The sequence below is a fragment of the Neomonachus schauinslandi genome, chromosome 10 (genome assembly GCF_002201575.2).
Source record: "Neomonachus schauinslandi chromosome 10, ASM220157v2, whole genome shotgun sequence".
NCBI lineage: Eukaryota > Metazoa > Chordata > Mammalia > Carnivora > Phocidae > Neomonachus > Neomonachus schauinslandi.
In genome coordinates, this window is record NC_058412.1 from 52,434,394 (window position 1) to 52,459,874 (window position 25,481).

The 25,481-nt window shown below is 39.2% G+C and overlaps 2 protein-coding genes and 1 non-coding gene across 5 annotated transcripts in view; 2 read left to right on the forward strand and 1 right to left on the reverse strand.

The window, feature by feature from the left end:
- NFU1 (NFU1 iron-sulfur cluster scaffold) overlaps positions 1-15,865 on the forward strand; it is a 28,553-nt gene extending 12,688 nt beyond the window's left edge. For 2 of the 3 annotated variants that reach the window (XM_021699128.1, XM_021699130.1), the window contains 5 exons: positions 3,458-3,572; positions 7,301-7,361; positions 8,847-9,021; positions 11,481-11,526; positions 15,436-15,865. In XM_021699128.1, the coding sequence (XP_021554803.1) occupies positions 3,458-3,572; positions 7,301-7,361; positions 8,847-9,021; positions 11,481-11,525 (396 nt within the window). In that variant the 3' untranslated portion in view covers position 11,526; positions 15,436-15,865. Of the gene's footprint in view, positions 1-3,457; positions 3,573-7,300; positions 7,362-8,846; positions 9,022-11,480; positions 11,656-15,435 lie in introns of those variants that run through there. The other variant, XM_021699129.1, reaches the window with a different exon arrangement.
- Positions 4,975-5,081, reverse strand: LOC123326085. The gene has a single exon (XR_006540871.1). It is a non-coding gene; the product is annotated as a U6 spliceosomal RNA (small nuclear RNA).
- A 4,921-nt stretch (positions 15,866-20,786) lies between the features above and the next one.
- GFPT1 (glutamine--fructose-6-phosphate transaminase 1) overlaps positions 20,787-25,481 on the forward strand; it is a 52,785-nt gene continuing 48,090 nt past the window's right edge. The window contains exons 1-3 of the mRNA XM_021699122.1: positions 20,787-21,035; positions 21,561-21,628; positions 23,881-23,987. Coding sequence (XP_021554797.1) covers positions 20,787-21,035; positions 21,561-21,628; positions 23,881-23,987 — 424 coding nt within the window. The remainder of the gene's footprint in view (positions 21,036-21,560; positions 21,629-23,880; positions 23,988-25,481) is intronic.

A 25,481-nucleotide genomic window follows, 5' to 3' on the forward strand; every position in this document is an offset into this window, starting at 1 on the left:
TCTGTGTGTGGAGGAGAATTAGTTTTCCTCTGTGGTGGCATTCCTGGTGGCCATAGTTGTTCTTGCAGATATACCAATTGTAAAAGTTTTTTTCCTGTTGTTTAAAGTGTTATTGGCTCTAAATTCTCACAAAGCCCTTTCTTGCCCATATCGGTTGAAGTGGCTGTCCCTCCAGGAGCTCATTACCCTGTTTATTGTCTTAATTGCACTTATCACTTAGTCACTTTTTTTTTTTTTTTTGGTTTATTTTTATTATGTGTCTTTCCTACATTGGAATGTACACTCCATAAAGCTAGGGATTGCCCGACTTATTAAGTTCACCTAGAACGATGCCTAGCACATAGTGTGCACTTCAAGAAATTTTTATAGAAGGAAACAATTTCATAGACTGAATTTTCAGGCTTTAAGGGGTTTCTGCCAAAAGGATTGTGGTGAGTAAACCCATGCTGACAGATCCCTCATGTTTACCAGTTTAGAGACATCTGATACATCTTTGGTTTTCTTCAGTTTGCTTTCTTTGATATTTTTTAAGGGTGGGGGGAGGATCTGCTCTTGTTTAATATTTCCAGCGTGTCTGGTATGGCATTTACATAGCAGAAGTGCTTTACATATATTACCTAATTTAATTATTTAAACTAGGTATTCGTGTCTTCATTTTACAAATGGCAAATTATGTATTTATTTTAACAAGTTCTTTTTTTAGTCCTTTTATATACAGCCTATGGCATATAAAAATTTTTTTTAGATGAAAATGTGATTATATCTTACAGAGTTGTTTTTTTCTTTGATTTTGGTAAGTCATCTTTCATTTCCTTTCTCATTCATAATTTAATTACTCTTTTTGGAATTTCTCCAGCCCCACTATTTTTTCTTAAGTGAAGTGACATAACTAATAAGTAATAATTTAAATTAGGGCATGTATTGAAATTTAATAGGCAGAATAGTAGATTTGTTTTCTTCCAGTTACCTTTTTTTTTTTTTTAAAGACTTTATTTATTTGACAGAGAGAGACACAGCGAGAGAGGGAACACAAGCAGGGGGGAGTGGGAGAGGGAGAAGCAGGCTTCCCGCAGAGCAGGGAGCCCGATGCGGGGCTCAATCCCAGGACCCTGGGATCATGACCTGAGCTGAAGGCAGATGCTTAACGACTGAGCCACCCAGGCGCCCCTTTCAGTTACCTTTCTTATGGACTATCTCATCTACCTGATATCTTCACCTATTGCCTATTTCCTTTTCTGATTTGTAATTGATGATTCAGAGACTTCCTTATGCATAATTTGTTATTTATTTATTTAAAGTGAATAATTTATTTCTTTTGCAGAGTAAGGATAATTTTCTTTCCTTTTTTTTTTTTTAGATTTTATTTATTTATTTGACAGAGAGAGACACAGCGAGAGAGGGAACACAAGCAGGGGGAGTAGGAGAGGGAAAAGCAGGCTTCCTGCAGGGCAGGGAGCCTGATGTGGGGCTCGATCCCAGGACCCTGGGATCATGACCTGAGCCAAAGGCAGATGCTTAACGAATGAGCCACGCAGGCACCCCAAGGATAGTTTTCTATTCTTTGAAATAACTTTGATAATTCCAATATTTTTTTTAAGTAAGCTCTACGCCCAATGTGGGGTTTGAACTCACAACCCCAAGATCAAGAGTCAGATGCTGTACTGACTGAGCCAGCCAGGCACCCGTGTTATTTTTTTCTAAATGAGTAAATGTATTTGAAACTTATGTACTGCCTTTTTTTCTCATTCAGACAACTTCAGAATATTTTTCTTTTTTTATTACCAATATTTCCCTACTCAGTAGAGCCCACTATTTACTGAAGATCTGAAGTAGCCCTCTGATCCATCTTCCAAATAAGTTATTAAAATGTTATCCAGAGCCAGATTCCCATTCCCAGTCACTAAGGCAACTCACTAGTTTTGCTCTTGTATCCATAGCAGTGCCCATTTATCTTGTCTTCTGTATACCATGTCTAAATTTGTTTTTTTTTTAAAGATTTTAATTTATTTGAGAGAGAGAGAGAGTTTGTGCAAGCAGAGAGAGAGAGTCTCAAGCAGACTCCATGCTGAGCAAGGAGCCTGATGTGGGGCTCGATCCCAGGACCCTGAGATCATGACCTGAGCTGAAATCAAGAGGCAGATGCTCAATGACCAGCTGAGCCACCCAGGCGCCCCTAGATTGGTTCTTAATCCATGACAAAAATAGCCCCTTTTATTTATGTAGACTCATTTTTTTTTTAAAGATTTTATTTATTTATTTGAGACAGAGAGAATGAGAGAGACAGAGAGCACATGAGAGGGGGGAGGGTCAGAGGGAGAAGCAGACCCCCTGCTGAGCAGGGAGCCCGATGCGGGACTCGATCCCGGGACTCCAGGATCATGACCTGAGCCGAAGGCAGTCGCTTAACCGACTGAGCCACCCAGGCGCCCCTATGTAGACTCATTTTTTAATAGTATTTAAGCATAGCCACTAGCTAACAGCCTCCTGAGAGTCTAAATGGACTACATCTAATAGTCTTTCCTCCTAAAGAGCTCTCCTTTAAAAAACTTAAAGAGGGGCCCTGGGTGGCTCAGTCTGTTAAGCAACTGCCTCCGGCTCAGGTCATGATCCTGGGGTCCCGGGATCGAGTCCCGCATCGGGCTCCTCCTGCTCTGCGGGGAGTCTGCTTCTCCCTCTGCCTCTGCCTGCCACTCCCCCTGCTTATGCTCTCTTTCTCTCTCTGTCAAATAAGTAAAATCTTTAAAAATATATATATATATATATAAAACTAAAAGAAAACATGTTCCCTTTCTCTTTTTGGATATTAGTACTATTTAGGTATTTAGTAATCGTGCCTTTTTTTGATGGAATCAACTAGTTGGCCAGACATAGAGGTGACATAGGTATGGATTCTTTCTTAAGGATACCAGGCTTGTTGGAGGTCCACAAGTCTTCTAGCACTACCACCATAGATAAGACATGTTACATGTTTTGGTTCTATAGTTGTGTCATTGGATTTCTTTAGTACTCTTAAGTAATATAGGAGTTGAATTTTTTGGATACTTGTGGGATATCCTGTATATTTGATCAAGCAACTCTATCCTATTTTCTTTAAAGGAATGGGAAGTCTCTTTATCATTCTCACCGAATTCACTCAGTGTTTTAACTCTCTTCACCTCATGAAAAAGTATCTTTTAATCGTTGTGGTATCCCCTGTACAAGGCATGGTGCATTTAACATAAGTTTGATGAATGAATGGAGGAATGTATGAGGAATGTTCTAAGATTATATCTTCCAAAGTCCTTATAAACCAGATCCGTTAAGGACTGGAATTGACAGGTCTTCTCCATAAATGAGTGCTGTTGTTACACAGTATAGGATATATATAGGAAAAGATTCTTAAAAGATACAAAGTATTATTTTGTATTAGTCTTTGCTCTTGATTAGAAATGTAGCATTTTCCTTTAAATATTTACAGGAAAGTGAAGAGTTAGACTGGAATTTACTGAAACCAGATATTTATGCAACAATCATGGATTTCTTTGCTTCTGGCGTACCCTTAGTTACTGAGGAAACATCTTCAGGAGAAGCAGGTACTGTGTTGGATAGTTAATATTTATTTTAATTAAAAAAAAACTTTTCTACTTTCTTCGCATTTGTCTTGATTTTGGAGGTCATGATAATATAGATTTTTATCATTGTTTAGATCTGGAACCAATTCCAGAGGGAACAAGACTTCACATATACTAGTTTTATTCATCATTTTTGAAAAGTTGTGCATAAATTGAATATATTATACAAAACTGATGTTTTTCAATTACAAAAATTTTCAGACATACAGAAAATAATATGATGTATACCAATTTGCTCTCCTCTCAGATTTAACAGATGGTAATTTTTTGCGGTAATTGCCTGAGACCCATTTTTATTTTTTTTTAAGATTTTATTTACTTGAGAGAGAGAGAGTGAGTGAGAGAGATCACGAGCAGGGTGAAGGGCAGAGGGAGAAGTAGACTCCCTGCTAAAGGGAGCCCGATGTGGGACTCAGTCCCAGGACTCCAGGAGCATGACCAGAGCCGAAGGCAGACGCTTTAACGGACTGAGCCACCCAAGCCCCCGAGACCCTTTTTAAATAGAACATTAAAGATACAGCCAAGACCTCACAACCTCCATCCACTGCTTTCCCCTTTCTATTTCCAGAGATGTATGTAAACCTGATTTGTTTTTAAACTTTTACTACGCGTGTAAGTCTCTGCGGGGAATATATGGTATTGGTTTTTTAAACTTTAAATAATGTGTTATATGCAACTTGCCATTTTTCACTGAGCATAATATTTTGAAATACAACCATTTTGAAAAAAATGTCATTCTAGTTTATTTAAGTGCTAGATAGTATTGTTATATGAATAAACTGCAGTGAGTGAATTTGTTCCTTATGGTCAAGTGAATTGTTTGTGCTCATTTCTATTACAAACATTGCTACAGTGGGCATCCTTGTACAAGTCTCTGTGGGTATGTGGAGAATTTCTTTAGGGTATATTCCTAAAAACAGAATTGCTGTATTGTAAATTGTTTTAATTTACATGCAGATGAGCAGGATATAAGAATTTGAACTTTCTTATATCTTTATCATCACTTGGTGTCTTTTACTTTTTTTTTAAAACCAGTATGTTAAGTATAAATGGTACCCTGTTTTAATTGCAGTTCCTTGATTAGCACTGAGACTGAAGGTTTTCATATGTTTTCTGGTCATTATTTTTCTTGTCAGTAAATTTCCTGTTCATAATCTTTACCCATTGTTTAAAAATTGAGTTGTGTATATATATATATATATATATATTTTTTTTTTTTTGGTATTGACTTCAGCAGGTTTTTGAAAAATATTCTGGGTATTAATCCTTTGTTAGGTATATTCATTGCAAAGAACTTCTCCCTAACCATTCCTTATCTTCTCACTATGTTTAGGATTTTTGTCATTTAGAAATTTTTCTTTTTCCAGTTTTTTAAATTTTCACGAATTTGCATGTAAACTTTTCTCAGAGGCCATGTTAATCTTCTCTGTTTCATTCCAGTTTTAGTATTTATGCTGTTGAAGCAAGCACAGACATTTTTCTTTTTCATGTAGTCACATATATTCATCCTTTCCTTTGTGGTTTGTACTTTTTGTACCTTTTGAATAAGTTACTTTGTATAAAGCACTTGGAAGAGTCACTGCATATGGAGCTTAGTATTAGCTGTGACTATTACAATTTGTTGTTGATGAAGTTTTTCTTTCCCCTAGTATCATAACGATATTGTCATGTGTGTTTACATGTACATATACATGTACACACAAAAATATGTATAGTCTTTAGATGAACAATTCCACTTCTAGATATATACCCTCAATGAGTCCTGTAAATGTACACAAAACAATACATGAAGCATGTTCATTGAAATATTTTTAAAATATATCAGCAGTTAAAAAGAATGAACTAGATTTGGAGATACCAATTTGAAAGGATATAAAAGAAAATACTAACTGATTAAGGAAAATTGAAGGGTACATTTATTTATATACTTTTACATATATACTATTTATGCAAACTTGAAATAATATCTTAATTATATTTGTTCTTGGTGGGTATATACATAGAATTGACAGAATGTTTGTAGAGCCACTTGACTACACCTCCCCAGAGTAAAAAAATACACAAGCCTGTTGACCCAAATATCCCACCACTAGGAATTTATCTCATAGATACGTAGATATGTGAGAAATCTCTCAGATGTTGCAAAAGTACACAGAAGCATGTATGCTTCAGATTGTTAGAAATAGTAACAAACTGGAAACAACTGAAATAATTGAGAAATTAGCTAAATGAAAAAAAAAATCCATACAATTACTGTGTACCTATTTTAAAAATTGAGGCATATCTATATATGCTGATATGGAAAGGCCTTTTAGATATATTAAATAGAAAAAAGATATAGAACAGTGTGTGTATGTTATCTCTGTAAATTTGCACATGTAAATTTAATGCAAATGTACTGGAAAGATATATGCTAAACTGTGATAGTGGTTGTTTATGGAATGATAGTGGGGAATGGAACTTAGGTTTGCTGGCATAAGAGAATTTTTTTAAAAGATTTGTTTATTTATTTTAGAGTGAGAGCATGCACACTCACATGTGTGGGGAGGGGCAGAGGGAGAGAATCTTTCAAGCAGACTCCTTGCTGAGTGTGGAGCCTGATGTGGGCTCGATCTCATGACCCATGAGATCATGACTTGAGCTGAAACCAAGAGTCCAATGCTCAACTGACTGAGCCACCCAGGTGTCTTGACATAAGAGATTTTAATTTTATTATATTTTCTTTCTTTTATTAAAAAAGACTCAAAGTTAATATAATTTAATATTGATAATTGTTACATTGTTGTCAGAACTCTAGTACGTATTGTAGTATAATGTGAATTATCTAATTTTTAGTTTTCCTAAAGGTAAATTTCTCAAAAAAATTTTTAAACCCATAAAAAAGGTATTGATGAAGATCAGTATATAACCTTATAAAGTAAAAGAAAAACAAAAATGACACAAAATGAAAAAACTGATTTTTTAACATTTTGAAAATTTCCATAAGGCTTATATCTATATTTAGTATAGTTGTCATTTTGACAACCACTAAATTGAAAAATTAAAAATGTAAGTTAACTTACAAAGTAGGTGTGCCTTTGTGTCTCACACTTTCCATCAGAATCCAGGCAATTTTTTTTCTCTACCATTTCTCAGTCCTCGAGGATGATGAAAGTTTACAAACCAAAAAAATTCAAACCCTGACGTCATTAGTAGATCAAGTTATGTCAGTTACTCACCTTTATTGCCAAGTGTTGAGTTGACCAGTGCTCCTTAATTTTTCTTCAGAGAATCAAGGGGTGCCTGAGTGGCACAGTTAGTTGAGCAACAGACTCTTGGCCTCAGCTCAGGTTGTGATCTCAGTGTCATGGGATTGAGCCCAACGTCGGGCTCCGCAGTCAGTGTGGAGTCTGCTTGAACTCTCTTTCCCTCTCCCTCTGCCCCTCTCTCCCGCGCATGCGCACCTTCTCTCTCCCTCCCTCAAATAAATCTTAAAAAAAAAAAAGTTTTTCTTCAGAGAATCGAATGATCTTTCCATCTTCCCAACTATCATTTCCATTTCCCTTATATCACCATACCAAGTTACATGTTCTATGCTTTTATTATTTTTTTAATGAGACATTAAGTTAAAATCATCCTGTTTTAATACTTGTATTTGCATGGATATAAAATTTCTACCATTGATTTATTTTATTTGTAATTGTTTCTAGGATCTGAAGAAGATGATGAAGTTGTGGCAATGATTAAGGAATTGTTAGATACTAGAATACGGTATGTGCTCATCATTCTGCCCAAAATCAAATATACTGCAGAGGCAATTTTCATTATAGCAGTATACTTTTAGTTGTCTGTGAGGAAAAAAAGCTCGAATAAATAAGTAGAAGTGAATGTAAACCATAATAGGTAACCATGGCAGTTGAATTTAAAGCCTGTACATTCTGTATATTCACTCAAAATTTTAAGACAGTCTAAACATAGTGAAGGAGTTGATCTTTCACAGACACCGTCTAGGTTTGATATTGTTATAATACCAAATTTCTTAAAATGAAAAAATGAGTTAAACAGTGTTTGGGTAGATTGTGAGAAGTACTTTTTTTCAGGCTATTGCCCATAAAGAATAAATTTAAATGAGTGGAGAACCACAGGCTTCCACTTTTGCTTGTAGCAGACCAATGGTCCTGGTGAGAACTCCCAGAAATACAATAAAATACAATGAATTTTTTGTTTGTTTGTAAACAGTAGAGAGCTGCCAAAGCACACAAGATCCTATAGAGGGGGGAAGCTCATGAAGCCTTCCCGTGGGTCATTTTGCTGATTTTGGTGTGAGGCTAGAGTATGAGAACCTGGGCAGAGGGCAACTGTTTGTATCTACTAAATGTGAATATATGTACATTCTTGATCCAGCAATTCCATGCTCAGGTGTATTTCCAATAGTCATATATATATATGCCAAAAGACATCTGTAAGAATCTCCATAGCTACACTGTTTGTAAAAGCCAAAATCTGATTTTAACCCAAAAGTCCATCCACAACAACAGGGATAAATTCTGGCATTTTCACTTAATGGAACACTATGTGATGATGTGGAAGAATCTCATAAAGAGCAAAATAAGCCAAATACAAAAGAGTAAATGCTATATGTTTTTTAAATGGAATTTATATTTATAAATTATAAAGTTACAAAACAGGCAGAACTAATCAATGGTAATAGCAATTAGGAAATAGTTACCTTTGGTTGCCAGGAGGCACAAGGGGGACTTCTGGGGTGCTAGCTTTGTGTCTTGGCCTGGGACAAATGTGTGTTCACTTTGTAAAAATTCATTTAATTGATCATACGTGATTTGTGCATTTTTCTGTATTAATGTTATATTTCGATGCAAAGTTTATCTGGCAAAAAAAAAGCCAGCATGTGTCATATTAGTCGGTCTCTGTTCATTCAAAAGAAATGGGTATTATCTTAGGTAATTGCTGTAATTATTAGGACATTTGAGATCTTAAATCCCTAAAAAGATTATTAATAAGCAGGATTAAATATAATAAGTGAAGCAAATATTTGTATGAATGAATTTTGGCATTTTATCTGAAATTTTTTAAAAAGTTACAAATGAGACTAGCTATATTTCTCGTTCTCTATTGTATAAGTAGCTCTAACTTTGTGAATTTTACCAATATAAATCTAAGCCCTGAGTTGTTTTAAATATTTTTGATGGAAACTTCAGTTCTTTTACATACATAACGAATATTCTGTGACCACAGGCCAACTGTGCAGGAAGATGGAGGAGACGTTATCTATAAAGGCTTTGAAGATGGCATTGTACAGCTGAAACTCCAAGGTTCTTGTACCAGCTGCCCCAGTTCAATCATTACTCTGAAAAATGGAATTCAGAACATGCTGCAATTTTATATTCCAGAAGTAGAGGGTGTAGAACAGGTATGCCAATATTATATGACAGTTGAGATTCAATATTAAACTCAGTATTTGGGGATAAAAAGAAGAAATTCATGACCTGACATATTCTTCAGGGGCTGGATCTCAGTGTTACAATTATTATCAGACTTGAAGACTCCTTATTTTAGAATCTACTTTAGTGTTATGAATACCTACTATTTGCCAGGCCTTCTTACAAACATTACTCCTTTAATCTTCTCACAACACAGTATTGAGTAAGTTGTTCCCCATTTTGTACATAAGGAAATGGAGACTCAGAGGTCATACTGCTGCTCTGATTGTAGAAAAATTATGAAAAGGGGATTCAAAACATGAATTTCATAGATGAGAGTTGAAAGTCCTCAGTGGAAGAGCTCCACTGCATCATACTCATCCAGGCAAGAAACTCATCGAGAAATCATACTTTGTTGTGCAGTAAGACAGAGTACTGAGCGGAGTTCTAGCCTGATAGCAGCATTTTTTCTGCCCCAAGGTACCTCAGGAATATAGCACAGATCCATCTCAGCAGTAAATAGTGACCTTCAGTGCAGCAATTCTCAACCAAGAGGCTTGGCCTTATGGAAGGAGATTATCAAGGAGGAAAAAAGAATGTATGGAAATGAGAAATTTGAAAAAACTCTTCAGATCATTCTGTGCCTTTAGGGCGAGGGCATCTCCTCAGCTCCTTTGAGAACCACTCATCTCTGGGTAGTACTAAAATCTGTCCTTTCAGTACAATACATGGCATCTTCTCTTTGAAAGCCTTATTGGTCTTTTCTGTGGACTTAGGCTCTGCTTCGGTCCAAAGCCTCTTTCATTGTGTCTGTTTCAGATTTATGTTTATGGGTAAGTTCCTTGAAAGACTTGTCATCGTATCCAGGTCTTTGTGTTCCTCTCCAACACTTAGCCCTGTGTGTTGTACATGTTGTGTACATTCTTTGTATTAAATAAGTATTTGGAAGAATGTTTCCAAATTTAGGAATATTCTGCCTAAAATAGGAATTGATTGACAAAATTCTTCGGATTGTATGTTGCTGAGATTAATTATAAAAATATCAATTCCTTAGAAGGAAATATCTATTTTTACTCAACTCAAAAGAGAAAATACGGGGGAATTATTTTTCCATGATAGTCTCAGATCAGAACCACATTCTTCCAGATTTAAAGAAACAAACTTATTTTTGTTTCATAATCTTCTCTATGCCTTATATGCCTCTTTAAAGAATTGCATTACTTGACACTTTGGTGGATTGACAAAGGAACATTTGTTCACTTGTCCAGGGTGGGGTGATGAATTGGTAGTCAGGTTATAAACTTGAATTGGTGTTTAATTGTAGTAGGTATGTTGAAAAAAAAAATTCCTGAGTTTATATAACTTTTTTCCTCTCCGAAGGACAATTCTTTATTTTCTGAGTAATATATTAACTCATGAAAAGATACTAATCTTGGGGCACCTGGGTGGTGTAGTTGGTTACACGTCCGACTCTTGGTTTTGGCTCAAGTCTGATCTTGGTGTCATAAGATCGAGCCTGGCATGGGCTCCATGCTCAGCTGGGAGTCTGCTTGAGATTCTCTCCCTCGGCCCCTCCCCCAACCCCCTCACCCCCCCACACACATGCTTTCTTTCTCAAATGAATAAATCATTAAAAAAAAGATTAATCTTTTCCTTTTTAAATCAGGTATTCATTAGTATTTTTCTAATAATTTAACTTATTAGAAATGAAGGTCCTCACATTTTTCTAAGGTTTAAAATGAATTTTTATCTGAGTAAGACCAAAACAATTAGTTGCTAGTATGATATTTTCTTTACTTTTTTTTTTTTTTTTAAGATTTTATTTATTTATTTGAGAGAGAGAGAATGAGAGAGAGAACACATGAGAGGGGATAGGGTCAGAGGACGAAGCAGACTCCCTGCCGAGCAGGGAGCCCGATGCGGGACTCGATCCAGGGACTCCAGGATCATGACCTGAGCCGAAGGCAGTCGCTTAACCAACTGAGCCACCCAGGTGCCCTTCTTTACTTTTTTTAGGGATTCATTTTTCTAATAATATATTTTTATAAAAGTTTGGTGTAGCTCCTAAGAATATATTTAAGTAAATAGAATATTTTGGGGGAAAAAAAAAGTTAATCATATTAGTCTTGTGGCTAGGAAATACCAATTAATTAATTGTTATAGTCAGTGTCCAGCTGAGACTCTGGTACTGGAAAATTTTTTGGGGACAAGAAAAAGAGACCAGTGCTTAATTAATTTGCAATATTAAATTTGCTTTTATGTTGTTATACCAGATTATGAGACAAACTTGTGTTTTGGGGGCTGTTGATAGACTTGGCCTTACTGGATTGACATGCATTATTATAGAGTAGAGTATTTCAGGTAAGCAAGTAATGGTATAATCAGGAAAATAGCAATTTCTAATCTTTTTCTTAATTCTTAAATTCTTTTTTTTTTTTCTTGGTTTTAGGTTATGGATGATGAATCAGATGAAAAAGAAGCAAACTCACCTTAAAGTAATTAGAATTTTCTTTGGGCCCAGCAGTTGGACTTATTGATAATATATACCAAGCTTTTATTATTAATCTGCTAAGGAACTTGAGGATTAATAAAATATGCCCCTTTTTTGGAGACTGATATATAAACATTGCAATATTTGCTTTACCTCATATGAGTTATTTATAACATCCTGAATCATCCTCTGTACATGTGGATTTTATCCAGGGATATTTTAATGTTTGTTCTTTATTTCTCATGGTTCCTTCTTTGCATAATGTGTGAAGCAGTTCATTTTCCCTCATTTAATTTATTTACTTTTTTTATACAGAAGTAAATGAGGAGAATGCTTATAAAAATACTTTAAAATGGCTTAGCTTTTTGTGAAATATTTGAAACTATCTTTACTGGATTTTTATCTTGTTAAAAAAAACTAAACCATTTCTGGCTTAAAAATGGTATCTGGTTAGGGGTGCCTGGGTGGCTCACTAGATTAAGTGTCTGACTTGATTTCGGCTCAACTCATGATCTGAGGGTTGTGAGAACGAGCCCCACTTTGGGCTCTGCACTGGGCGTGGAGCCGGCTTAAGATTTTCTCTCTCCCTCTCCCTCTCTCCCCCTTCCCCCAAAAAAGTAGTCATAATGCTGAAAACTAATAAAAGAACCAAGTTCCAGAACGTAGACAGAATTTCCATTGGTAGAAAACACAGCAGGCTGAATTGAGGGAAAAGCTGCCTTAGTATGCTCAGGCTTTATTTTTTGAAGCAGAATCTCTAAAAAAAAAAAAGATGAGAAATTGCTTTGGTTCTTCTTCCACTGGCTTTTCCCGACTCAGAGATTTATAATCCGTGCCATGCCAGAAATTTGGTCAGTTATCTTTCTACCATAGAGGTACTGCCTTTTCGAATACCCAACATAGTAAATTACCCTTCTCTCTCATTTTCTATAATATTCAGAGACAGTAGTTCACAGACAATATCATGATAAGAGGGAAATAGCAGTGGTACATTGTATTTCTGGAATTCTGGTTCCCAAAAGTATCGATATTAAGATAGGGTTGGAGGGGCACCTGGGTGGCTCCGTGGGTTAAGCGTCTGCCTTCAGCTCAGGTCATGATCTCAGGGTCCTGGGATTGAGCCCCAAACTGGGTTCCCTGCTCAGCGCAGAGTCTACTTGTCCCTCTCCCTCTACCCCTCACCCCTGTTTCTGTGCATGCTCTCTCTCTCTCTCACTCTGCTCTCCCTCTCAAATAAATAAAATCTAAAAAAAAAAAAAAAGATAGCGATGGAAACAGGAAGAACTCCAGGATTTGTAAATGCTGGGATTTAAAGTTTATATGTTTGTCCTTTGGTTCATAGAACCAGACAGTGGGGTTGGAGAATTTGTTCCCTAAGCTATTATAGATGAATTCAGGTCAGACTCTGGGAATTGCTTTGTAGACTAGACACATTAACCTGCCCTTAAGAAGCTACAGGAAATTGAGATGAGGAGATAGAGTTAATGACAAGTCTTGGGTATGGCCATGAAATAAGTGGCTGAAGTGGGGAGTGAATTAGATTCTTGGAGGAAAGGAAATCGTGGAACTGAGAGGCCAAGGTATTGGGAAGATTTTCTGCAAAAGGGAGCAGCCATGAGAAACAGGAGGAAAGGTGGGGAAGATCTTCCTAGACATACAGAGCAGTGTAAACAGAATCTGGAAGCTGTGAAATGTATTTGGGAACTGCAAGAAGCGAAGTACGGCCTGAGTGTAAAGTGAAAGTCCTTCCCTGGAAATGGTACAGAAGCAAACAGTGGGCTGAACAGAGTGCTACAGAATCTAGTGGTGGAGGCCCTTTCAAATATCATTTCTTTTTTAAAGATTTTATTTTTTTGAGAGAGAGAGAGCACAAGCAGGGGGAGTGGCAGAGGGAGAATCAGACTCCCTGCCAATCTGGAAGCCCTGTGTGGGGCTCAATCCCAGGACCCTGGGATCATGACCTGAGCCGAAGGCAGACACTTAACCAACTGAGCCACCCAGGTGCCCTGTCAATTATCATTTGTGATGTGACCAGGGAAGGTAGATCCCACCTCAGGGGATTAATTATAACTAATCTCAACCAGTCATTTTGACTCCTTTTCTCTTTGCCAGTCATTAGTTTAGGTGTGGGCATAAGACCCAGCTCTGGCCAACGAGCTGGAAGAGAGGGTCTACTGGAGTGTTTTTAAAAGATTTTCTTCCCTGATTAAGAGAGAGAGTTAATCTATGTAAAGAGGGCTCTTTTCCCCTCGATTCTTTTCTTTCCTGTTTGGTATGCTGTAGAATGAAAACTTAATGTCAAGGCTATGACAGTCAACTTAAAATCATGATGAAAAGCCAGTCCACTGAGAATGGCAAAGAAGAAGGAAACAAGGCCTGGATCCTTGAGGACATTATTGACTTTTGAGCTAGCCCGGGAACCACCCATTTTCAGAATATCATGTGAGATAAGAGGTTTCCTTGTTTTGAACAACTACTGTTGGCGGGTGCTGTCACTTGAAGCTGATTGCCTTCTAACAAAGAGCCTTGGTAAATCATGGAGGAGTTGGTACATTAATTTTACTGCTTTTTTTATTTGTGGCAGATGGTGCCAAATACCAATCTTAAAATGAACACAATATATTTTTAAATTAATTGAGCCACTTTTTTGATCAAAAGTTAATTTAGAAGGTGTAGTTTAATCAGGTAAAAGTTTTTACTTTTGAATTTTTTAATTATACTTTATTTTCTCCTATACGGTCCACAAAAAAGGGAAGTAATCATTCACATTAAGTTGTGTTTGGTAAAAACAAAAATTAGTCCCCCAAAATGTATAAAATCTTGCAAGTATTATTGGAAAACCCTTTATGAACATGGGACATTTGAAACTAAGATTATTGGCCAAGAGTCAGCCAAACACTTGGAGGATTTTTTGCTAATGAGAATTAGGATGAAGCGCTATCCAGAATGACAAGGAGTAAAATATTTAAAAATAGCAAACTTTCATTGGCATTCACTATGTGACAAACACTATTATAAGCACCTTACATTTATGAAGTCATTTAACCCTATGAGATCGGTAACTGTTACTGTCCCCATGAGGCACAGGGAGAAGTACGTTTTCCATTGCCATACAACTTCAGTGGAAAAGCCAGGAATATGAACCCTGGCATTCTGGCTGCAGACCCTATATTTTGTCTTAAGGGGATTAGACCCACATACCCCTCCTGAGTATTCTTACCTGATGGGGGAGAGCATTCCTTGCCTTCATAGGTGCTGCTTTCTAGTGGGCCAAAGTCTTCCATCTTTTATTTGCTCCTGACTTTAATGAGCCAAAGCAGTGGTATGTGCATATGTGTCCTTCCCCCCCACACCACCACCCTTTTTCCAGCAGTAGGAAGCTAGCTGCTCTTCAGTCCAGTGGGAATTTATATCTTCTTGGGAAAACCCAGCTTTATACTCCATTTCCCCACAACAGTTATCTATGCAATCTTGACAGGGTTCTTGTAGGCTATGCAGAAATGCCTTTGTATCACCTGAAAGAAACTAGGAAATCGTATTTTTTTTTCCTGTCACCTTACACTTCTAGTGATCTTTCAGCTCTAGGCAGCTCCATGAATGGTCTGCTTTCATTCCAGCTCTGATCACATCCTACAGAACAGAAATAGTAGATAGGACCAGTTAATCTCATGGTTTCCTATTTGGGGACAATTTCTAGGCAGTAGAGTGAGTTTCCTTCTAGCAGAGCTAGAAAACTCTGCCCTAGGTTCTGCCTACTGGGAAAAGTTGGAGGCACTGCAGAGAGGAGTATAGGGGAATATCCTAATTCTAGTGGGAGTCCACATCCTTTGTTCCTAAGCTTGAGGTTTCCTGGTGGGGCAGTCAAGGCTGTGTTCATCTGATGTAGTGGGCATCTTTTGTTTGTGTCTTCCAGGTGTCCCTTCATTTTTTAGCAACACCTTCCCCTTTCCTTTGAGGAAAAGGAGTCTACGTGGTGCTGGGGGAACTTGCTGGCTCTCTTGTTGGCTCTGTGTGCCTCTGATGACTCCATGTGGTGCTGGTCGAATTGTCTAACCACAGTGTCCTGCCTTCTGCCACACGAATGAGTGGGGCATAGGAGTCTGCATTGGACCCATCCGAATCCTTGCCTAGAATATGAAAAGTGAGGATGGAGGAATAGCCTCTCTCCCCTTGGACTGCAAACTATAAAGATGTGATTCCAGAGGTGTTTGAGGGTCATTTCCCTGTGCATAAGGTCAGGGAGAGAGAATCAAAGGGAGTTCTGACAATACCGTTTGTGTCCCTGGATACAGGTGTGCCTGAAGCTGTACCCCTGTCCTTTCCAATGACATTAGCCAATAAATCCCCTCTGTAGCTACTTTGAGTGGATTTCTATTCTTTGTCATTAAAAGCTCTATCCTTTAGAAATTTAAAACAAATTCATATATTCAGCATTGAGAAAATCAGTAAGATCAACATTAAGTAGATGTATTAAGGTTCTCCAGAGAAACAAAATGAATTGTATCTATTTATCTAAGTATTTATTTCAAGGAATTGGCTCATGTAATTATGGAGGCTGGCAAGTCTGAAATCTTCAGGGTGGGCTGTGAGACTGGACACAAGGGAAGAGCCAATGTTGCAGTTGAAGTCCAAAGGCTGAGTGCTGCCTAATTCCTTCTTGCTCCAGGGAGGTCAGTCTTGTGTTCTATTCAGGTCTTCAACTGATTGCGTGAGGCCCACCTGCATTATAAAGAGCAATCTGCTTTACTCAAAGTCCACTGGTTTAAATATTAATCTCATCCAAAGTACACTAACATCCAGAATAGTGTTTGACCAAATATTTGGGCACTGTGGCTCAGCCAAGTTGATACATAAAATTAACCATTATAGAGGGCAGAGTTTGCTTTTATCTTATTTCTGATTCCTTCTTCCATATCTTGGCCACTTCTTTCTGCATTATCATACTCAATTCCACATGCCCTTATGTTGTCCCTTTTTTGACCAGTGTCATCAACCAAGGTGATCTGTCCAGATCTGCCTTCTTTCTGATTTCAGAATCAACTTCATCTGCATCAAAACTCTCATTTCTTCAGTGACCTTTTCATACCTGGTATCCAAATGAAAATTATATGTAGTGTCACTGTAAAGTGTTAATAGAAGATAATGACTTACTGTAGACCTCCTGGGGGAAGGCAAGGTGCTCTGCCTCAAATATAGAAATACAGATAAGAGTTTAGACAATGTGATAGGTAAGGAGTGGAGGTAATTTTGGACAAAGGAACTTTGTGGTCCCCTTCTAATCCCATTTTGTGATTAGTTCTCTATAGTCATGCCCTATTTAACATAGAGTTACCTTTTTAGTGCTTCCTTTCAAAAAAGAGCACATGCAAAGATGAAAAAGCATCGTAGTCCATTCATAGGGAACTAGTTCAATATAGCTAGACCATAAGATGATTGCTTGAGTAGAGTAGTGGGAAATGATGCTGATAGAACCGGCAGGAATGAAATCCTGGGTAACTGTGTGTGTGTACATAGGAGTCTGGACTTAATCCTGCAGCTGAAGGGTACCCACTGAATTGGAAGCAGGGAGAAACAATCAGATTTGTGTTTTTAAAGGTCATTTTGGTGTGAAGGTGTATAGGATGAATTGGGATGGTGGTGGAACCAGAGGGGTTCACTGAAGGGGTCTTGCTGAGGCCCTGACTGGTGCCTTTTATTCTTGTGTTCATTTCTTCCATCTCATAGGCCTTAGTAGCTCCTTCTGTTTCTTCTTCCTTTGATACTTACCACCATCTTCTCTGCCCACTGGGGTACATTTCTCCACAAGACTCCCTAAAAATTGGGACATTTGTATCCCTGCTCCCCATATTCTTGTTACGCACAGGCCTTTCTTTTTTAATTGAAATATAACGGACATATATTAGTTTCAGGTTACAACAGAATGATTGGGTATATGTATATATTGCATAACAATCACCACAATAAGTCTTGTTTACACTCATCACCAAACATAGTTACAATTTTTTTCTTATGATAAAAACTTTTTAAGATCTACTCTCTTAGCAACTTTCAAATATACAATGAAGTATTATTAACTATAGTTACCATCCTGTTCATTACATTCCCCAAACCTATAACTGGAAGTTTGTATCTAGGCATTTTTTATTCTAATAATTTTATTGCTATTTGTTATTGGAATTCAGGTAAGGGATAACAAAAATTACAAACATGAGGACATTTAAAAATCTTTTTTTTTTTAAGATTCTATCCATTTATTTGAGAGAGACAGAAAGAGTGTGCGTGGTGCACACCCAAGTGGGGTGAGGGGCAGTGGGAGAGAATCTTTAAGTAGACTACCCCATGAGTGGGGAGTCCCACATGGGGCTTGATCCCACGACCCATGAGATCACAACCTGAGCCGAAACCAAGAGTCTGAGGCTCAACTGACTGAGGCACCCAGGTGCCATCCCCCTGCCCCCCATTTAAAAATTTTATAAAGCTATTTTAATTACAGTTCCTTTTCTTTAGAAATGGCAGCTGGAAACCCTAATGGCCTTCTGCCCATCAGGCTGTATGGCATGGAGGAGACAGAGCCATCAGGTTTAACCGGACAAATCTGTGAACAGAGAAATGGACTTAAAGAGATGATGACACCATCCTTACCATCATTCCTTTTTTTTTTTTTTTTTTAAAGCTTAGTTAGTTCAGAACTTTTGATGAGGAGAGAAAATCCTTTCCATTTCTTCAGATGTTTGAATTAGACCCAGATGTCCCCTTTCCTTTACAGATCATTTATTTTATTCTCCAGCCCCTATTCCCAAAGGTCCAGCTAAGGCAAAGCTCTATAGAGACGGGGGTCAGACAAACAGAATTCTTTCATATTAGTGTCTTGACTGGAGCATAGTTATAAAGGGCTCTTTGTTGCATTGGGTTGGGAAAATATTGACTTTGAAAGTTTCTCTCAACCTCCTCCTTGCCATACATCCTGCTGGGCAGAAGGCCATCGGCCTTCTAGTTGGTATATCTAAAAAAAATGTGGAACCCACAGTATTATTAATTATAATCACCAAGGAGTCAAAGTGTGATTCCAGTGTTTGAACAACACCTTTGTGCACTGCTAGCAAACCTGATGATGCCACAAAGAAAGTGACAGCAGTAGCACCAAAGTTCTCACGCTCAAACTAAAATACCATTGAACCCCTTGCTTTCCTCCTCTCTTTGTTACCTTGACTCCTTGGCAATATCACTGCAGTCTTACTAGAAACTCTTAGATGAGGGTTCTGAGGCCAAGATGTACATCCACAGTCTCTTGCCTCTTGAATTAAGAAATGTGTTGTCGGGGTGCCTGGGTGGCTCAGTCATGAAGCGTCTGCCTTCGGCTCAGGTCATGATCCCAGGGTCCTGGGATCGAGCCCCGCATCGGGCTCCCTACTCAGCGGGAAGCCTGCTTCTCCCTCTCCCACTCCCCCTGCTTGTGTTCCTGCTCTCGCTATCTCTCTCTCTGTCAAATAAATAAATAAAATCTTTAAAAAAAAAAATGTGTTGTCTATTAACAAACAGCTCACTTTTTTTAACTTTGCTCTGGGGACATTTAGGGGCTTAAGGGCCTAAAATATTAAAGGGCTCTTAGGTGATAAATACTTCTATTAGTTAAATGTAACATTTTTCTAGCCTCTCTTTGAGGCAAGTAATAAAAAGCATTTATTTTTTCCCTCTAAGAAAATCTGAAAAGCCCTTCTTTCGTTCACTTGATCATATACCCAGTCATAGGAAGTCAATTCCACTAATATGGCTTTTTTCACTCCTTCAAAAACATTTTTTAAAAAATTTTATTCTTTTATTTTTTTTAAGTACTCTCTACCCCCAATGTGGGGCTCAAACCCATGACCTTGAGATCAAGAGTCGCATGCTTCACTGAGTGAGCCGGCCAGGTGCCACAGAAACATTTTGATCTGTTATTTTGTGCTAGGGTTTATACTAGGTGTTAGGTATGCAAAGGCTTGTTCTAGCCTCAAGAAACAGCCTAGGAGGGAAATACACACACACAATGTCAGAAGTATATTGATTTAAAGGGGGCAGGTCAAAGAATGAGAGCTTAATCCATGTCCCTAAGTCTGTCTAGGGAGAAAAAAATAGGTTTTTCCCAATGGGGTGGGGATTCCACGAAGAGTAACTAATGTGTACAAAATATTTGAGAATGTTGGCGCAGTAGGGAAACGGGAAACGGTGTAGCGTTGTTGGAGTGTAAAGGGCTGGAAGGTGGGGTAGGAAGACAGCAATCGTGTGAGGTAAGCCCAGATAACTAGGGTCAGAAGTCCATGCCATGTTCTGTATGCCAATCAAGTTTTTATTTGATCCTAATCTAGAGCCATTAATAGTTACGATAACTATCTACATTTGACTAAAGATACCATTTAAATCTTCCTAGAGCAAATGCTTGGATAATAAATTCTCAGAAACATCATCTCTCTCTGATTAAGTCTCTCTTGGCAGGAGTGGTGCATTAATTCACAGAATGAATCGTCAGTGAGTCAAATGTACGGCTGTCAAATCTGGGCAATTCCTAGTCTTCTCAGGTGGGCCATCAGAAGTCCGGGCCAGAAGTTTCACAAGCCCAGGAGCACAGTGTTGTATCGTTGAGCTTTACCTTCCCCCCACCCCCGAATCCGCTCTGCCAAAATCTGGGGGTTAGGGAGGCAATGAATGGGAGTGGGGTGGGGTGCGGAGGGCGTTAGAGGCCAGGCATATTACACAGAGCTTAAGTCCGGAACTGAATTGCCTGTCACCAGAAAGACTGGACGAACCTGAACGGCGCTTTACATCAAGAATTTTGGTTTCCCTTTCCTCCCTACCTCATTCAGTTTTCTTTGCAATTTTTCTTCAGCCTTATGTCCCTTTCCAGCCTGACTTGTTTATTTGTTCCCCAGAACCCCCTTTTCAGGCCTCCCTCTTTCTTCCCCCTTTCTCCGCTGCTTCGTAGCCTGGGGCCTTGGGTTGCATTGGGCGCGTGCTCCAATGCTATTTGCTTTGCTGACAATTCCATCCTCCTCTTTCCTTAACGTTCCGTCTTTCCCTGCCAGCCGCCGAGTTTCTTCCTCCCCCACGGCGTGGTTCCTCCAGCTGCTCGCCCGGGGGCCGGGCAGCTCCAGGAACCCCAAGCGGATGCGGCCGCCGACTGCTGCCACGTCTCCGCCGCCAGCAGGCCAGCGCCTGCGTGGGCTCGAGGGCGGTGCGGGGCGGTGCGGGGAGGCGGGAGCTGCGCGTGAGCGGCACGGATGCGGCCCAATGGGATCCGCGGGAGGCGGCGGCGGCGGCGCGCTGCGCGCCGAGGGGCGGGGCCCGTCGGCAGTTGCTGGCGAGCCCGGGAGGCCGAGAAGGCTGTCGTTCCTTCGGCCGTCGCATCCCCGAGGGAGTCGTGTTGGCTTGCCCCGGGCCCCCAAGCTCGCCGATCGCCCCCGAGGCTCGTGTGTGCGCTCCCGACCTCGCCAGCCGTTCGCCGCTCGCCCGCGGACCGTGCCTTTTGCATCATGTGCGGTAAGGGGGCTGCGGGCGGGGGGCGTGTTGCGGGGCGGTGCTGGGGTGCGGTGCGGGCGCCGCCGAGGCCGGAGGCGCTGGCGGGAGCCGGAGTGTGAGGGTGTGAAGTCTGGGTGCTGGGTGCGGAGGCCGGCCTCTGCGAACGGGATGGGGGTGGTGGACCTAGGAGGGCACCTGAGAGGAGGGCGGGCTCTAGAGTGGATTTGGGGGGCCAAGGGGGGCGGTTTTTCGCGGAGAAGGGAACCAAAATGTAGATAGATGTCTTGGAAAAGGAGAGAGGGCCGAGGGAACTGAGGTGTGGAGCGGTTTGCCTTCAAGAGTCCGTCAGGTGAGTGAGGCAACCTGTGGAACATCAGGTGAGATCGCTTGAACTTATCTTCCTTTCTTCCAGGTTTTATCTTTTTAAAAATACTTATTTTTAGTTGCTTTCTTTCGGGCAGGCCCAATAGAAACAGAACTATATACAGCTGGAATGACAGTGGCATTCCACATAATCTTACTTCCTGCCACCCCCTGTCTCAACAGAAACCATTGCTAATCAATAACTTGGTGAATGGGCTTAGACCTAATCCTGTGGTGGAAGAGGCCCGAAAGTGACCATAACATGCGTTATCACGTGCACCCATTTAAAACACCTATGAACAATGTTGGTCCACATTTAATAAATGTTTTACCAAGAGCAGTTAGAACATATGTCCTTTTATTCCATGTTTCAGGACTTAGTAGTTTTAATATTCCCTAAAACTGTTAGTAAAGGGGATTGTCAGAATTATATCTGAAATGATTGATAAACTCCAAAATAGGTATTTACTTGGCCATTGTTGGTGGAAAGTATTCCTGCACTTTTACTGAAATTTACAGCTAACCTTACACCTGGAAGAAGGAACGTTTTTTTAAGGGAAGTAGGCTTGTAATAGAATTGAAGCTATCTGGGAAACTTATTCTTCACAGCCTTTTGCAAGAATATCCTGGGGGGAAGTGGCTTGTACTCATTAGTGTATATTTTTCTTGTATTTAACTTTATGATAATTTCAGCTTCTGAAAATGAGCAGGTTTAAGTTTAGAGTAGCTTAAAAAAAAACACTCAAAACAGAAACATCTATAAATAGTTTCTGGAATTATTAGATTAGAGCCGACTTTGGAATCAGTTATACTTTTGCTGTGCCTAGTTAGTAGAGTGGTTTTGAAAAACATTATTTAGGTTGTAGCTGCAAAGTAGTGAATTTGCAAACTGGTTAATCCCCAAGATGCTTCATTTGGTAATTAACTTTTCCTGAATGATGAGGTGTGTGCCTAGTTAAGTACGTGGCTTTCTGGTTGCGGGTCATTTCCTCTTCTTCTTCATCTTGTTTCAGGAAAAAAAAAAGTACCATAAAAGAAAAAATCAGATTTGCTTTAGAAAGGTTCAGATAAGGGTGAGGCTTTGGGGTGGAGACTAGATAAGTAGGAGTTTTCACGCAGCCAACATCCCCATTTCATAGAGTTTTACTGCTGAGGAAACACACCAGTTATAAAGAAATAGTATTTGAAACATTTCCAAGGTCCTGCTTTTAACCCAGAACAGTTTTGCATGATTCCAGGAATAGAGTTCAGAATTTATTTCCTCTTTAATGTAAATTCTGAAACTTAACTGTTAAAAGAATGACATTTCTTTTCTTTTTTTTTTTTTTAAGATTTTATTTATTTGACAGAGACACAGCGAGAGAGGGAACACAAGCAGGGGGAGTGGGAGGGGTGAAGCAGGCTCCCCGCTGAGCAGGGAGCCTGATGCGGGGCTCGATCCCAGGACCCCGGGATCATGACCCGAGCCGAAGGCAGACTCTTAACGACTGAGCCACCCAGGCGCCTCTGACTTATTTATTTTCTTCCCATATCTCAATCATTGAAATAAAATTTCTAGGCAGAGGAAGTGAGTGGGAATGAGATTAGATAGGAAAATTTAGAGGTTTACCTTCTTTTTCATTTTAATTTAATTCCAGTGTAGTTAACACAGTGTTACATTAGTTTCAGGTGTACAGTGTAGTAATTGAAGGATTCCATACCTCACTCAGGGATCATCATGGACAAGTGCCCTCCTTAATCTCCATCACCTATATCACCCATCCCGGACCCATAGAAGTTTACCTTCTGATTACCTGCTGCCTATTCCAAGTTTTTCTAAAAGATTATTTTGTTTCAACACTGTACAGTGTTGAAACAGAAGAATGAAGGCAGAAAATTCTGTGATATGCTTTTTCCAATCAGATATACTGATAAAACTGTCATAATGTTTACCAGCTTATGTTGGGATGTTAATAGTGTTAATCAGGAAAAAAAAGATTCTGCAGTCAAGTAAATTTGGGAAGCAATAGATTAAACAGTGTTGAACTGGCTTTTTTTTTTTTTTTGGAAGGTTTCTTGGAACCTTTAGTGGGCTAATAAGTGTTGTAAATCTCCCAGAGAAGAAGAATAGTGTGCCTGTTTTCCAAATTTATTTTATCTTCCTCTTCCTCTTGGTTCTTTAGAATACACTTTGTCCTTTTTTGTTTGTACTACCTTTTGTTTTGGTGAGAGAATGGCAAGTCACTTAAGCTACCCACAGCTTTTAACAGATTGTACTGTTGTGGGTTTTTTTGTTTTTTGTTTTTTTTTTAATAAATGTAGGGTTATACTGTTCTTTTTTTCTTTTGATTTTTTTTATTATTCAAAACTGCATTTTTAAATTTAGCTTTCTGACTCTGTGCTTGTTCCTTCAACACGTTCAAAACACTGTTCTCCTCAGTAAGCCCAGCATGCCTGATCCAGTCACTGACACAACACACATGGAATCACCGCAGTCTCTACTGATGTGTTTTTTCCGTCTTAGACAACCTCATAAGAACTGTAAGTCTCACAGCACAAATGCCTCGAAAGTTGGCCTGGGCACATGCCACATGTGGATTTTGGTGCTTTTCCGACCTCCTTGGTATAAAGGTAAACAGTTCTATTACCAGGGGTTTGGGACAGCCTAGTTTTGTTAGAGGCTGTATTTTGGACAGCCTGTGATGGTATGTCAAACATGGGACCATTCTTGGGGCGCCTGGGTGGCTCAGTCGTTAAGCGTCTGCCTTCGGCTCAGGTCATGATCCCAGGGTCCTGGGATCAAGCCCCGCATCGGGCTCCCTGCTCTGCGGGAAGCCTGCTTCTCCCTCTCCCACTCCCCCTGCTTGTGTTCCCTCTCTCGCTGTGTCTCTGTCAAATAAATAGATAAAATCTTTAAAAAAAAAAAACAAAACAAAAAAACATGGGACCATTCTGAATGCCTCTAGACATTGTCCCTGGAAGAGCGGGTATACCCTCTGATCCAATGGTGTATATAAATGGAATTTTTGTAAATGGAGCCATTACAAAATGGAAATTTTGTAAATGGAGCTATTTAAAAGCAGTAAGGGAGCTTATAATTTAAAAGTATCCTGAAATGAATCCTTAAAAAGATTTTTGTAATAATACTATCTAATAGCTTTGGAGGTAATTGAGGGATGCTGAGGCTGGCTACTAGGATAAATCGTAAAACCAATTCTATTAACATATCCTTGGAAATCATACTGGATATAAAGTAGTTGTGAAAGAAAATAATTTATTGCTTAATAAGTATTTCCTGAATTGTGTTCCCTGGAAAGAGAGAAGTTAATAGGTGCTGGTTATGAGCAATAGAAGGTGGGAAAGAGTTTTATAACACAAGTGTGGGAAATTCTGCTTTTGGAGATTCACAATTAGCAAGATTAAAGTTTCTAGAAAGTTCTACAAATAAACCTGTTAACTTTAACTCAGTATTTCTTAAACCTTTAATTATGGAACATTTCACCTTATCCCTATTTAGCATCCTGCAAAATAGTGTTCTCTTTCTGTGGTTTAGGAATTTTTTTTTGTTTGTTTGTATGTTAAGAGTATGTTTAATTTTATAAAGGAATTTTTGACTGTACATTTCAAGTACCTAGAAAGCATTAGAAGATATTTGAAGTGATGGCTTTATATAGTTGGTGCTTTGTCCTTTGGAGAGATGACTAACATAAGGGAATTGCCTTCAAGGAATTGCTGTCTGGTTGAAGGAAACCGTGAATACGCAGGTGCAACACAAGGCATGCAACAGGTGTGAGTGTTAGTAGGCATTTCTTGTTCATTGTTCATTGCCATGTTATGGTCTACAAGTGGGTTGAATAGAAATTCAGAGACTAGTTAGGGGAGGAATGTTCCAGGTAATGGGGCAGTACCTTTTTTTTTTTTTTAAGTAATCTCTACACCCAGTGTGGGGCTCGAATTTAATAATCCCAAGATCAAGAGTCGCATGCCCTGTGGACTGAGGCAGCCAGGCGCCCCAGCAGCAGTACTCTTAGGTTGAGGAATAGTGCCAGCTGGTAGAGAATTAGTGCACTGTGAGAGATATCATTGGTGGCATTTACCCAGCAGTGAATGGAGGCAGAAATAGGT